Consider the following 12,316-nt stretch of genomic DNA (forward strand, 5'->3'; position numbering starts at 1 on the left):
GTTGGGGGGGAGTGTCTCAGTGTTGGGGGGGAGTGTCTCAGTGCTGGGGGAGAATGTCTCAGTGCTGGGGGGGGGGAGTGTCTCAGTGCTGGGGGAGAGTGTCTCAGTGCTGGGGGAGAATGTCTCAGTGCTGGGGGGGAGTGTCTCAGTGTTGGGGGGGAGTGTCTCAGTGCTGGGCGAGAATGTCTCAGTGCTGGGGGGGGGAGTGTCTCAGTGCTGGGGGGGGAGAGTGTCTCAGTGCTGGGGGAGAGTGTCTCAGTGCTGGGGGGGGAGAGTGTCTCAGTGCTGGGGGAGTGTCTCAGTGCTGGGGGAGAGTGTCTCAGTGCTGGGGGAGTGTCTCAGTGCTGGGGGGGGGAGTGTCTCAGTGCTGGGGGGAGAGTGTCTCAGTGCTGGGGGGGGGAGTGTCTCAGTGCTGGGGGGGGAGTGTCTCAGTGCTGGGGGGGGAGTGTCTCAGTGCTGGGGGGGGTGTCTCAGTGCTGGGGGGGGGGAGTGTCTCAGTGCTGGGGGGGAGTGTCTCAGTGCTGGGGGGGAGTGTCTCAGTGCTGGGGGGGGAGTGTCTCAGTGCTGGGGGGGAGTGTCTCAGTGCTGGGGGGAGAGTGTCTCAGTGCTGGGGGGGGTGTGTCTCAGTGCTGGGGGGGGAGTGTCTCAGTGCTGGGGGGGGAGTGTCTCAGTGCTGGGGGAGAGTGTCTCAGTGCTGGGGGGAAGAGTGTCTCAGTGCTGGGGGGGAGTGTCTCAGTGCTGGGGGGGAGTGTCTCAGTGCTGGGGGGGGGAGTGTCTCAGTGCTGGGGGGGAGTGTCTCAGTGCTGGGGGGGAGTGTCTCAGTGTTGGGGGGAGTGTCTCAGTGCTGGGGGGGAGTGTCTCAGTGCTGGGGGGGAATGTCTCAGTGCTGGGGGGGGAGTGTCTCAGTGTTGGGGGGGAGTGTCTCAGTGCTGGGGGGGGGGAGTGTCTCAGTGCTGGGGGGGAGTGTCTCAGTGCTGGGGGGGAGAGAGTGTCTCAGTGCTGGGGGGGGGGAGAGTGTCTCAGTGCTGGGGGGCGAATGTCTCAGTGCTGGGGGGGGGGGAGTGTCTCAGTGCTGGGGGGGGGGAGTGTCTCTGTGCTGGGGGGGGAGTGTCTCAGTGCTGGGGGAGAATGTCTCAGTGCTGGGGGGGGAGTGTCTCAGTGCTGGGGGGAGAGTGTCTCAGTGCTGGGGGGGGGTGTCTCAGTGCTGGGGGGGGAGAGTGTCTCTGTGCTGGGGGGGGGGAGTGTCTCAGTGCTGGGGGAGAATGTCTCAGTGCTGGGGGGGAGTGTCTCAGTGCTGGGGGGGAGTGTCTCAGTGCTGGGGGGAGAGTGTCTCAGTGCTGGGGGGAGAGTGTCTCAGTGCTGGGGGGGGAGTGTCTCAGTGCTGGGGGGAGAGTGTCTCAGTGCTGGGGGGGGAGTGTCTCAGTGCTGGGGGGGAGTGTCTCAGTGTTGGGGGGGAGTGTCTCAGTGCTGGGGGGGGGAGTGTCTCAGTGCTGGGGGGGAGTGTCTCAGTGCTGGGGGGGAGAGAGTGTCTCAGTGCTGGGGGGGGGAGAGTGTCTCAGTGCTGGGGGGCGAATGTCTCAGTGCTGGGGGGGAGTGTCTCAGTGCTGGGGGGGGGGGAGTGTCTCTGTGCTGGGGGGGGAGTGTCTCAGTGCTGGGGGAGAGTGTCTCAGTGCTGGGGGGGGGGAGTGTCTCAGTGCTGGGGGAGAGTGTCTCAGTGCTGGGGGGGGGGTGTCTCAGTGCTGGGGGGGGGAGTGTCTCAGTGCTGGGGGGGGGAGTGTCTCAGTGCTGGGGGGGGAGTGTCTCAGTGCTGGGGGGGGAGTGTCTCAGTGCTGGGGGGGGAGTGTCTCAGTGCTGGGGGGAGAGTGTCTCAGTGCTGGGGGGGGGAGTGTCTCAGTGCTGGGGGGGGAGTGTCTCAGTGCTGGGGGGGGGAGTGTCTCAGTGCTGGGGGGGGGAGTGTCTCAGTGCTGGGGGGGGGAGTGTCTCAGTGCTGGGGGGGGGAGTGTCTCAGTGCTGGGGGGGAGTGTCTCAGTGGGGGGACTGTCAGAGACGTCGCACGAGCATGCGCGCTGGCATCACCTCCCCCACCGCCGCCTGCCCGAAGCGTTGCGCGCGCTGCCCCACCCGCGCTCCTCGTGACCTGAAGTCTACGCCTGCGCGATGCCGGCCCGCCGTTAGCGCGCATGCGTCGCTGGCGCAGACGGTCGCCCGTGTACGCCTGCGCGTGGCCGGCCGGCCCGACCGTTGGCGCGCATGCCCGCCTCGACCGCGCTTTCCCGCCCGGCGCCTGCGCAGTGCCATTGCGGCCTGGGCGGGAGGGCCGGATGGCGATGTGCGAGGACGTGCTGCTGTGCAACTTCGCCAAGTGCCGCGCCAAGCTGTCGGGCTTCGCCTGGGTGACCGCCTGCTCGCACGTCTTCTGCGACCAGCACGGCAGCGGCGAGTTCAGCCGCTCGCCCGCCCTGTGCCCGGCCTGCCAGAGCGCGCTGGCCGGCAAGCTGGACATCGTCCGCACCGAGCTCAGCCCGTCCGAGGAGTACAAGGCCATGGTGCTGTCCGGCCTGCGGCCCGAGCTCATCCTCGACATCGCGTCGCGGGCGCTCGCCTTCTGGACCTACCAGGTCAGCTGACCCGCGGCTGCAGCGCCCCCCTGCGGCCGGGAGGGTCGGTGACACCCCGCTCCCACACCGCCCCCTGCGGCCGGGAGGGTCGGTGACACCCCGCTCCCACACCGCCCCCTCTGGCCGGGAGGGTCGGTGACACCCAACTCACACACCGCCCCCCTGCGGCCGGGAGGGTCGGTGACTCCTCCCCCCTCCCTCCGCCGCACACACCCCCCCCCTCCCTCAGCGTCACACACCGCCCCCTGTGGCCGGGAGGGTCGGTGACCGCCCCCCTCACACACCGCCCCCTGTGGCCGGGAGGGTCGGTGACCGCCCCCTGTGGCCGGGAGGGTCGGTGACCGCCCCCCTCACACACCGCCCCCTGTGGCCGGGAGGGTCGGTGACCGCCCCCTGTGGCCGGGAGGGTCGGTGACCGCCCCCCTCACACACCGCCCCCTGTGGCCGGGAGGGTCGGTGACCGCCCCCCTCACACACCGCCCCCTGTGGCCGGGAGGGTCGGTGACCGCCCCCTGTGGCCGGGAGGGTCGGTGACCGCCCCCTGTGGCCGGGAGGGTCGGTGACCGCCCCCCTCACACACCGCCCCCTGTGGCCGGGAGGGTCGGTGACCGCCCCCCTCACACACCGCCCCCTGTGGCCGGGAGGGTCGGTGACCGCCCCCTGTGGCAGGGAGGGTCGGTGACCGCCCCCTGTGGCCGGGAGGGTCGGTGACCGCCCCCCTCACACACCGCCCCCTCTGGCCGGGAGGGTCGGTGACCGCCCCCCTCACACACCGCCCCCTGTGGCCGGGAGGGTCGGTGACCGCCCCCCTGTGGCCGGGAGGGTCGGTGACCGCCCCCCTCACACACCGCCCCCTGTGGCCGGGAGGGTCGGTGACCGCCCCCTGTGGCCGGGAGGGTCGGTGACCGCCCCCCTCACACACCGCCCCCTGTGGCCGGGAGGGTCGGTGACCGCCCCCTGTGGCCGGGAGGGTCGGTGACCGCCCCCTGTGGCCGGGAGGGTCGGTGACCGCCCCCTGTGGCCGGGAGGGTCGGTGACCGCCCCCCCTCACACACCGCCCCCTGTGGCCGGGAGGGTCAGTGACCGCCCCCTGTGGCCGGGAGGGTCGGTGACCGCCCCCCTCACACACCGCCCCCTGTGGCCGGGAGGGTCGGTGACCGCCCCCTGTGGCCGGGAGGGTCGGTGACCGCCCCCCTCACACACCGCCCCCTGTGGCCGGGAGGGTCAGTGACCGCCCCCTGTGGCCGGGAGGGTCGGTGACCGCCCCCTGTGGCCGGGAGGGTCGGTGACCGCCCCCTGTGGCCAGGAGGGTCGGTGACCGCCCCCCTCACACACCGCCCCCTGTGGCCGGGAGGGTCGGTGACCGCCCCCCCTCACACACCGCCCCCTGTGGCCGGGAGGGTCAGTGACCGCCCCCTGTGGCCGGGAGGGTCGGTGACCGCCCCCCTCACACACCGCCCCCTGTGGCCGGGAGGGTCGGTGACCGCCCCCTGTGGCCGGGAGGGTCGGTGACCGCCCCCCTCACACACCGCCCCCTGTGGCCGGGAGGGTCAGTGACCGCCCCCTGTGGCCGGGAGGGTCGGTGACCGCCCCCCTCACACACCGCCCCCTGTGGCCGGGAGGGTCGGTGACCGCCCCCTGTGGCCGGGAGGGTCGGTGACCGCCCCCCTCACACACCGCCCCCTGTGGCCGGGAGGGTCGGTGACCGCCCCCCTCACAGACCGCCCCCTGTGGCCGGGAGTGTCGGTGACCGCCCCCCTCACACACCGCCCCCTGTGGCCGGGAGGGTCGGTGACCGCCCCCTCACACACCGCCCCCTGTGGCCGGGAGGGTCGGTGACCCCCTTGTCACACACCGCCCCCTCTGGCCGGGAGGGTCAGTAATGTTCCGGTTGGTTTGGCCGATTGGACCGGAAAGGGCAGCTATGATACGGAACGTGGAGAGTGCCCCGGGGGGTAGTTTCCTAGAGCATTGTGTCATGGACCCAGCCGGGAATCTTGGAACCTGCCGCTGGTCAATGAAGCGGGTTTGATGAATGGTCTGAGAATGCAAGATCCCCTGGGGAATAGTGATCATAACGTGATGGGGATTCAACATTCGGTTCGAGAGTGAGAAACCGGGATCAGAAACAACAGTTAAATTAAGGGAACGGAACGAAAGAAGGGTGGAGTTAGGGGGAGTGAACCGGGTGGATGGATTAGCAGGAAGGACAATAACCAGGCATTGGCAGGCGTGCGGGGGGGGGGGTCACTCAGGACTCTCAGGCAAAAATACATCGCGGAACGGTTGAAGGGGAGGGACGAACCAACCACGGCTAGCCCAGGAAGGAGACGACTGATTCAAAGGGAAGAGTTGATCAGTCAAGAGCCAGTCACGTGGTATTAGACCGATTAATGGGGCAAAAGGCTGCGAAATGCTCCAGCCCCAAAGACTTGGGTCCTAATAGAGGGAGTTAAGGAGATAGTGGATGCATCAGGTCGTACGTTTCCCAAAATGTTTGGATTCTGGATATGGATGCTTCAGACAGGACAGAGAGGGAAGTAAAAGAGGTGGGGCGTGGGGTGTGATGGGGGGGGGGGATGATATCACGGCTGTGCTAAAGGAGGACACTCTGGAGGGCTTGAGCAGTGAGGCATTATGAGGAACAAGAAGGGTGCAGTTACATTGTTGGGGCTGTATTACGGGCCTCCCAACAGGGAACGTGAGGTAGAAGAACAAATAGATAAACAGATTATGGAAAGATGTAGAGGCAACAGGGTGGTGGTGATGGGAGATTTTAATTTTCCCAACATTGACTGGGATACACTTAGGGTCAGAGGTCAGGACTGGGGAGAATTTGTAAGGAGCGTCCAGGAATGTTTTCTAGAGCAGTATGTCAATAGTCCGACAAGGGAAGGGGCCATATTGGACCTGGTGTTGGGGAATGCGCCAGGCATTCAAAGGTAGGTTAAAGATAGTGCAGGATAGGCATGTCCCGTTGAAAGGCAAGATTCGTGAACCATGGATGACAGGAGAAATTGTGTGACTAGCCAAGAGGAAAAGGGAAGCGTACATAAGATCCAGGCAGCTAAGAACAGAACAGGCCCTGGAGGAATATCGGGACAGTAGGACCAATCTTAAACAAGGAATCAAGCAGGCTAAAAGGGGTCATGAAATAACTTTAATGAGCAGAATTAAGGAGAATCCCAAGGCCTTTTATTCATATATAAGAAGCAAGAGGATAAGTAGAGAAAGGGTTGGTCCACTAAAGGAATAAGGAAGGAAGGTTGTGTGTGAAACCTGAGAAAATGGGTGAGATTCTGAAAGATTACTTTGCATCAGTGTTCAGAGAGGAGAGGGACACCGTGAATGTTGAGATTAGAGACAGAAGTTTGTTTACTCTGGATCACGTTGACACAAGGAGGGAAGATGTGTTGGGTAGGCTAAAGGATATTAAGGTGGACAAATCCCCAGGACCAGATGGGATCTATCCCAGGTTGCTGAGGGAGGCGAGAGGGGAAATAGCTGGGGCCCTGACAGATATCTTTGTAGCATCCTTAAATACAGGTGAGGTGCTGGAGGACTGGAGAGTTGCTAATGTTGTACCCCTGTACAAGAAAGGTAGTAGGGATATTCTGGGTGACTACAGGCCAGTGAGCCTATCGTCAGTGGTGGGAAAGTTGCTGCAGAAGGTACTGAGGGATGGAACCTATTTATATTTGGAAGAGAATGGGCTTATCTGTGATAGGCAACACGGGTTTTATGCCGGGGAGACCTTACCAACTTAATAGAGTTCTTTGAGGAAGTGACCGAGTTGATAGATGAAGGAAGGGCTGTAGATGTCATATACATGGACTTTAGTAAGGCGTTTGATAAGGTTCCCCATGGCAGACTAATGGAGAAAGTGAAGTCACATGGTGTGCAGGATGTTCTGGCTAGGTGGATAAGGAACTGGTTGAGCAACAGGAGACAGAGAGTAGGAGTTGAAGGCAGTTTCTCCAAATGGAGAAAGGCGACCAGTGGTGTTCCACAGGGGTCAGTGTTGGGGCCACTGTTGTTTGTGATCTACATAAATGATCTGGAAGAGGGCACTGTTGGTCTGATCAGCAAGTTTGCTGATGACACAAAGATTGGTGGAGTAGCAGAAAGCATAAGGGACTGTCAGAGAATACAGGAGGGTATAGATAGACTGGAGAGTTGGGCGGGGAAGTGGCAAATGTGAGGTGATGCATTGTGGGAAGTCTAATTCTAGAGTGAACTACACAGTAAATGGAAGAGCCTTGGGAAAAGTTGATGGGCAGAGAGATCTGGGAGTGCAGGTCCATTGTACCCTGAAGGTGGCTGCACAGGTGGATAGAGTGGGCACGAAGGCATATGGTATGCTTGCCTTCATCGGATAGGGTATTGAGTATAAGAGCTGGCAGGTCATGTTAAAATTGTACAAGACATTGGTTCAGCCGCATTTCGAATACTGTGTACAGTTCTGGTCGCCACATTACGTGTTGGAGACGGTACAGGGAAGGTTTACGAGGATGTTGCCTGGTGTGGAAGGGGCTAGCTATGAAGAGAGGCTGAGTAGGTTGGTTTCATTAGATAAAAGGAGGTTGAGGGGGGACATGATTGAGGGGAGCAGAGGGATCCAGATGCTTAGGAATTGGGCGACAGGTTTAGACAGGGGATTTGGATCGGCTCAGGCTTGGAGGGCTGAAGGGCCTATTCCTGGGCTGTAAATTTTCTTTGTTCTCTGGAGAAGTGCAAGAGGATTGGCAAACTACCAACGTGACACCCCCTATTGACTGGTTAGAGATTTTCAAGGAAGTCTCAATCAGGGTGGATCAAGGGGAACCAGTAGACGTGCTGTATTTCGACTTCCCAGAAGACCGTTCGCCAAGGTGGGTCAGAAACCCGCGAGGGTGAGAGCCCTTGGTGTCGGAGGTGGGCTGCTGGAACAGATGGAGAACTGTCCAGCGGGCAGGAGACGGAGTAGGGAGAAGAGGTTCTTCCTTGGCTTGGTGACCCGCGGCCGTAACCGTTTACAGAATGTACTCATGACGGGGAGGAGAGGATGTGGCGCAGTCGGATTTGCAGGTAGGTGGGGAAGGCAACTTGTGAGAGGGACGCAAATGGTTCACAGGGAGGCATCGATCGTGAGAAAGAAGTTGGCAGACAGAGTGAGGCAGGGGAGGTCAAAAGATTGGGACACACAGATTGAGAAGGACAGCACTCCGACTGGCACAACCCATCCGGCTGGGACAGGCTAAACAGAGACAAGCCGGGGAATTCAAACCGAGCGTCCATCGATAAATACGTCGATTTGGACCCCATTTACCAACCGCTGAGAAAGAGAACTGGAAATGATATCGACCATCACAACAGACCAACACCCATGAGTAGAAAGTGGGACAGAAGACCAGCGCTTCACCGGAGGCTCACCGCTGATGTTACTGAGCGCGGTGACGAAACGTCTGAAGAACAGACCCACCGGCACAGCGAGCGAAATTACAACCTGATCCACGACCCGAACCTGCTCCAAATCTGCAGAACAGGACTGTACACAAAACAGAGAGCAAACCCCCACACAGAGGGGTGTAGTGGTCGGCATGGACAAGTCGGGCCGAAGGGCCCGTTCCCACGCTCTCCGACTCGGGGAAACCAGTGCACGTGGGCTAGCACACCCGGGGACAGCGGGGAATCAGGAAGGGGAGTGAAAGGTTGGCCCTAACCTCAAGGGGGTTGGGGTGTACGGGGAGAGAAGTCTTACTGTGACCGGACAAGGTGCTGTGGAGGCTGCCTCTGGACCACCCTGAGCAGGTTTGGTTCCCCGCGTTTGATCAGACATACTATTCCGCTGGAGGCAGTCCAGAGGAGGTGCACTCAGACGATCCCTGGGGTACCGTGAAATTTTCTGATGAGCAAAGGCTAAGCAGGTCGGGACTGTACTCATTGGTACGTATCGGACCAGGGTTAATGCTGAGAGGGCATTTCTCCTGATAGGAGAGGTTAAGACCCAAGGGTCACAGACTCAGAACAAAGGGGCGGGGAGGAGGAGGAATTTCTTCTCTCACTGAGGAGTGGGGGTTGGAGTTGTGAGTCTTTGGTGCTCTGGTTTCCTCCCACAATCCAAGGATGTGTAGGTTAGGGTGGATTGGGCATGCTAAATTGCCCATCATGTCGAGGGATGTGCAGGTTCGGGTGGATTGGCCATGTTCAATTACCCATAGTACCCAGGGATGTACAGGTTAGGGTGGATTGGCCATGCTAAATTACACATAGTGCCCAGGGATGTACAGATTCAGGTGGATTGGCCCTGCTAAATTACTCATAGTGCCCAGAAATGTGCAGGTTAGGGTGGATTGGCCATGTTCAATTACCCATAGTGCCCAGGGATGTGCAGGTTAGGGTGGATTGGCCGTGCTACATTGTCCCATAGTGCCCAGGGATGTGCAGGTTAGGGTGGGATTGGCCATGTTAAATTACCCATAGTGCCCAGGGATGTGCAGGTTTGGGTGAATTGGCCGTGCTAAATTACCCATCGTGCCCAGGGATATGCAGGTTAGGGTGGATTGGCCATGCTAAATTACCCATAGTTCCCTGGGATATACAGGTTAGGGTGGATTGGCTATGCTAAATTACCCATAGTGCCCAGGGATGTGCAGGTTAGGGTGGATTGGCCATGTTAAATTACCCATAGTGCCCAGGGATGTGCAGGTTTGGGTGAATTGGCCGTGCTAAATTACCCATCGTGCCCAGGGATATGCAGGTTAGGGTGGATTGGCCATGCTAAATTACCCATAGTTCCCTGGGATATACAGGTTAGGGTGGATTGGCTATGCTAAATTACCCATAGTGCCCAGGGATGTGCAGGTTAGGGTGGATTGGCCGTGCTAAATTACCCATAGTGCCCAGGGATGTGCAGGTTAGGGTGGATTGGCCGTGCTAAATTACCCATAGTGCCCAGGGATGTGCAGGTTAGGGTGGATTGGCCATGTTAAATTACCCATAGTGCCCAGGGATGTGCAGGTTTGGGTGAATTGGCCGTGCTAAATTACCCATCATGCCCAGGGATGTGCAGGTTAGGGTGGATTGGCCATGCTAAATTACCCATAGTGCCCAGGGATGTGCAGGTTAGGGTGGATTGGCCGTGCTAAATTACCCATAGTGCCCAGGGATGTGCAGGTTAGGGTGGATTGGTCAAGGGGTAGATGTTGAGTAATAGCGGAATGCGTCTGGGTGGGTTACTCTTCGGAGGGTCAGTGTGGAGTTGTTGGGCCGAAGGGCCTGTTTCCACACTGTTGGGGATTTTTCTGCTTCCATTACTAGAATATTGGATCCTATTGAACGGTGGAGTAGGGCCCCCTTCCTGTTCCTAAAGCTTCTGGGAGAAATGATCGGGGGGGGGGGGGGGGAGAGAGAGACCCCCGCAGCTCAGAGACCGGCTGGGTCAGACGGACCGTTTCTGTCCTCCCCAGAAACGACCCCTCAGTATTTCCATTCCGCTGGCTGCGGGTTCCTCCCTGTCCGCGGTGGGGGGGGGGAGCTGGTTTTAACTCGCCTCCCTCTCTCAGATCCACCAGGAGAGGCTGTACCAGGAGTACGCCTACAGCAAGGCCGAAAGCCGCCTGAGGCAGATGGAGAAACTGTACACCCAGCAGATCCAGGGGAAGGACATGGAGGTCAGCAACAGCCGCGGGGAGGTCTCCTCACTCAAGAAGCTGCTGGAGGAGTACAAGAAGAAGTACAGTGAGATCTCGGAGAAGCTGATGGAGAGGAACCGACAGTACCAGAAACTGCAAGGGCTCTATGACAGCTTGAGGCTCCGCACCCTGGCCATGACTGGGGAGGGAGACTCCACAGTGTCTGCTCCATCTTCCACAGCTCTCTATCGCCTGCCCATGGGTAAGAGGCAGGCAGCTCCCTGACCTCTGCCTCCATCCTTCCGAAACAACCACCACCACCACCATGTGCTCTTCACTTACCTTTGTCTCCCTCTCTCCCTTTATCTGTGTTCCTCCCTCTGTCACCATCCCTCTCTCCCTGTCTCTGTCTCCGGCCCTCCCTTTCTGTCTCTCTCTCTCTCTCCATCCCTCCATCTCTATCACCATCCCTCCCTTTCTCTGTTGCCTTCTCTGTCCATCCCTCTCTATCTCTGCTTCCTCCCTCCTTCCATCTCCCTTTTTGCCTCTCTCTCTCCCCGTCTGTCTGTCTCTCCCTCCCTCTGTCTCCATCCTCTCTCCATCTCCCTCTTTCTCCGTCTCCATCCATCCCTCCCTCCGTCCGTCTTCCTCTCCCTTACTCTGTCTCCCTCTCTCTCTGTCCCTCCCTCTTCCTCCCTCTCTCCCTTTCTCTGTCACTCCCTCCCTGTCTCTGTCCCACTTTCTGTCTCCGTCCCTCTCTCACTGAGCTCTCTTTCTCCACGTGTGTCTGACTCTACACACTATCCCTCAGTCTCGTTTTTTCTCTCTCTCTCCTCTTCTCACTGTCCCACTCTCTGCAGTCACACACTGTTCGATATGTTAGATTAGATTAGATTAGATTACATACAATGTGCAAACTCCACACAGTCAGTCGCCTGAGGCGGGAATTGAACCCGGGTCTCTGGCGCAGTGAGGCAGCAGTGCTAACCACTGTGTCACCGTTATGGTCTTTACTGTGGAGATGGTGGGGGGGGGGGGGGGGAAGAGACATGGGGATGTGATGGGGCCACTGGGGTTTGCTGCTGACCACATTCCCGGTTTCTCTTCCCTCTCTCCCTGCAGGGGGCCTGGCGAAGTTCGTCCCGACGGAGAGCCCCCAGGGCAGGCCAGCTGCCGGCGAGGGTGGGGACTTCCATCTGCGTCCGTCCTTCTTCGGCTCCCCCGTGGCTGAGCGGCCGGGGGGTTTCTTCACCTTCTCCCCGAGCGAAGGGGCTGCCCAGGAGCTCCGTCAACCCCAGGCCCAGGCCCTGGGGGCGAACGGCCTGTACAAGATGAAGAAGATGTGAAGGGGACGTGGCTCGGGGAGGGACCTGGGGTGGGAGAACCCAGAGGCTGAACACTGACCGCTCCCCCCCACCCCCGGCTCTCTCCCAGCGGTGGGTCTCCGGGTTCACAGGGCCTGACCGAAACATCCTGTGGTCTTCAATCGACTCCCCCCACCCCCCCCCCGCCACCTGATGTCGCGTATCCCCCTCCCTCAGGGCTTCGCTCCTTCCTCCCCGTTTGTTTCAGAGTTCTGTCCATTAAAGCTTCCTTTTTGCCTTTGAGCGGACCTCCCCCCCGGGCGTCTGGTCTCCTTTCTTTCTCCTCCCTCTCACCCCTCCCCTCCCCTCCCCGCCCGCGCTCTCCGCTTCCTTTAGCCAGGCCTTGCGTGGCGTTCCCGCAGCACGCTCTGCCACAACCCGTCTCGGGTCAACGGTTCGGACCGTCACTGTTCGGTAAAGGAAGGACGAGAAACATGAGAACAGCGACGCCACTCCTGGGGAGTGACGCTGCGCAGAGAGACCTTGGGCCGCAGGTTCAGAGTTCCTCCTAAGTGGAGTCTCAGGTCGAAGACAGAGGGTTGTTTTTCAGACTGGAGGCCTGTGACCAGTGGGCCCTCTACTTTTCGTCATTTGTATAAATGATTTGGATGCGAGCATAAGAGGTCCAGTTAGTAAGTTTGCAGATGACCCCAAAATTGGAGGTGTAGTGGACAGCGAAGAGGGTTACCCTCAGATTACAACAGGATCGTGACCAGGTGGG

At 59.9% G+C, this 12,316-nt stretch overlaps 1 protein-coding gene across 1 annotated transcript; it reads left to right on the forward strand.

Annotated features, from left to right (window-relative positions):
* Window positions 1–2,270: 2,270 nt before the first annotated feature.
* Window positions 2,271–11,736, forward strand: ccnb1ip1 (cyclin B1 interacting protein 1). Its single transcript, XM_087974807.1, has 3 exons — window positions 2,271–2,618; window positions 10,163–10,493; window positions 11,354–11,736. Exons 1-3 carry the CDS (start codon window positions 2,322–2,324, stop codon window positions 11,575–11,577), a joined length of 852 nt encoding a protein of 283 aa, XP_087830933.1. The 5' UTR covers window positions 2,271–2,321; the 3' UTR covers window positions 11,578–11,736.
* Window positions 11,737–12,316: the final 580 nt, after the last annotated feature.

This window comes from Chiloscyllium plagiosum, unplaced genomic scaffold, assembly GCF_037043375.1.
Source record: "Chiloscyllium plagiosum isolate Xiang-an unplaced genomic scaffold, Cpla_swu_hap1 HiC_scaffold_27, whole genome shotgun sequence".
Lineage (NCBI taxonomy): Eukaryota > Metazoa > Chordata > Chondrichthyes > Orectolobiformes > Hemiscylliidae > Chiloscyllium > Chiloscyllium plagiosum.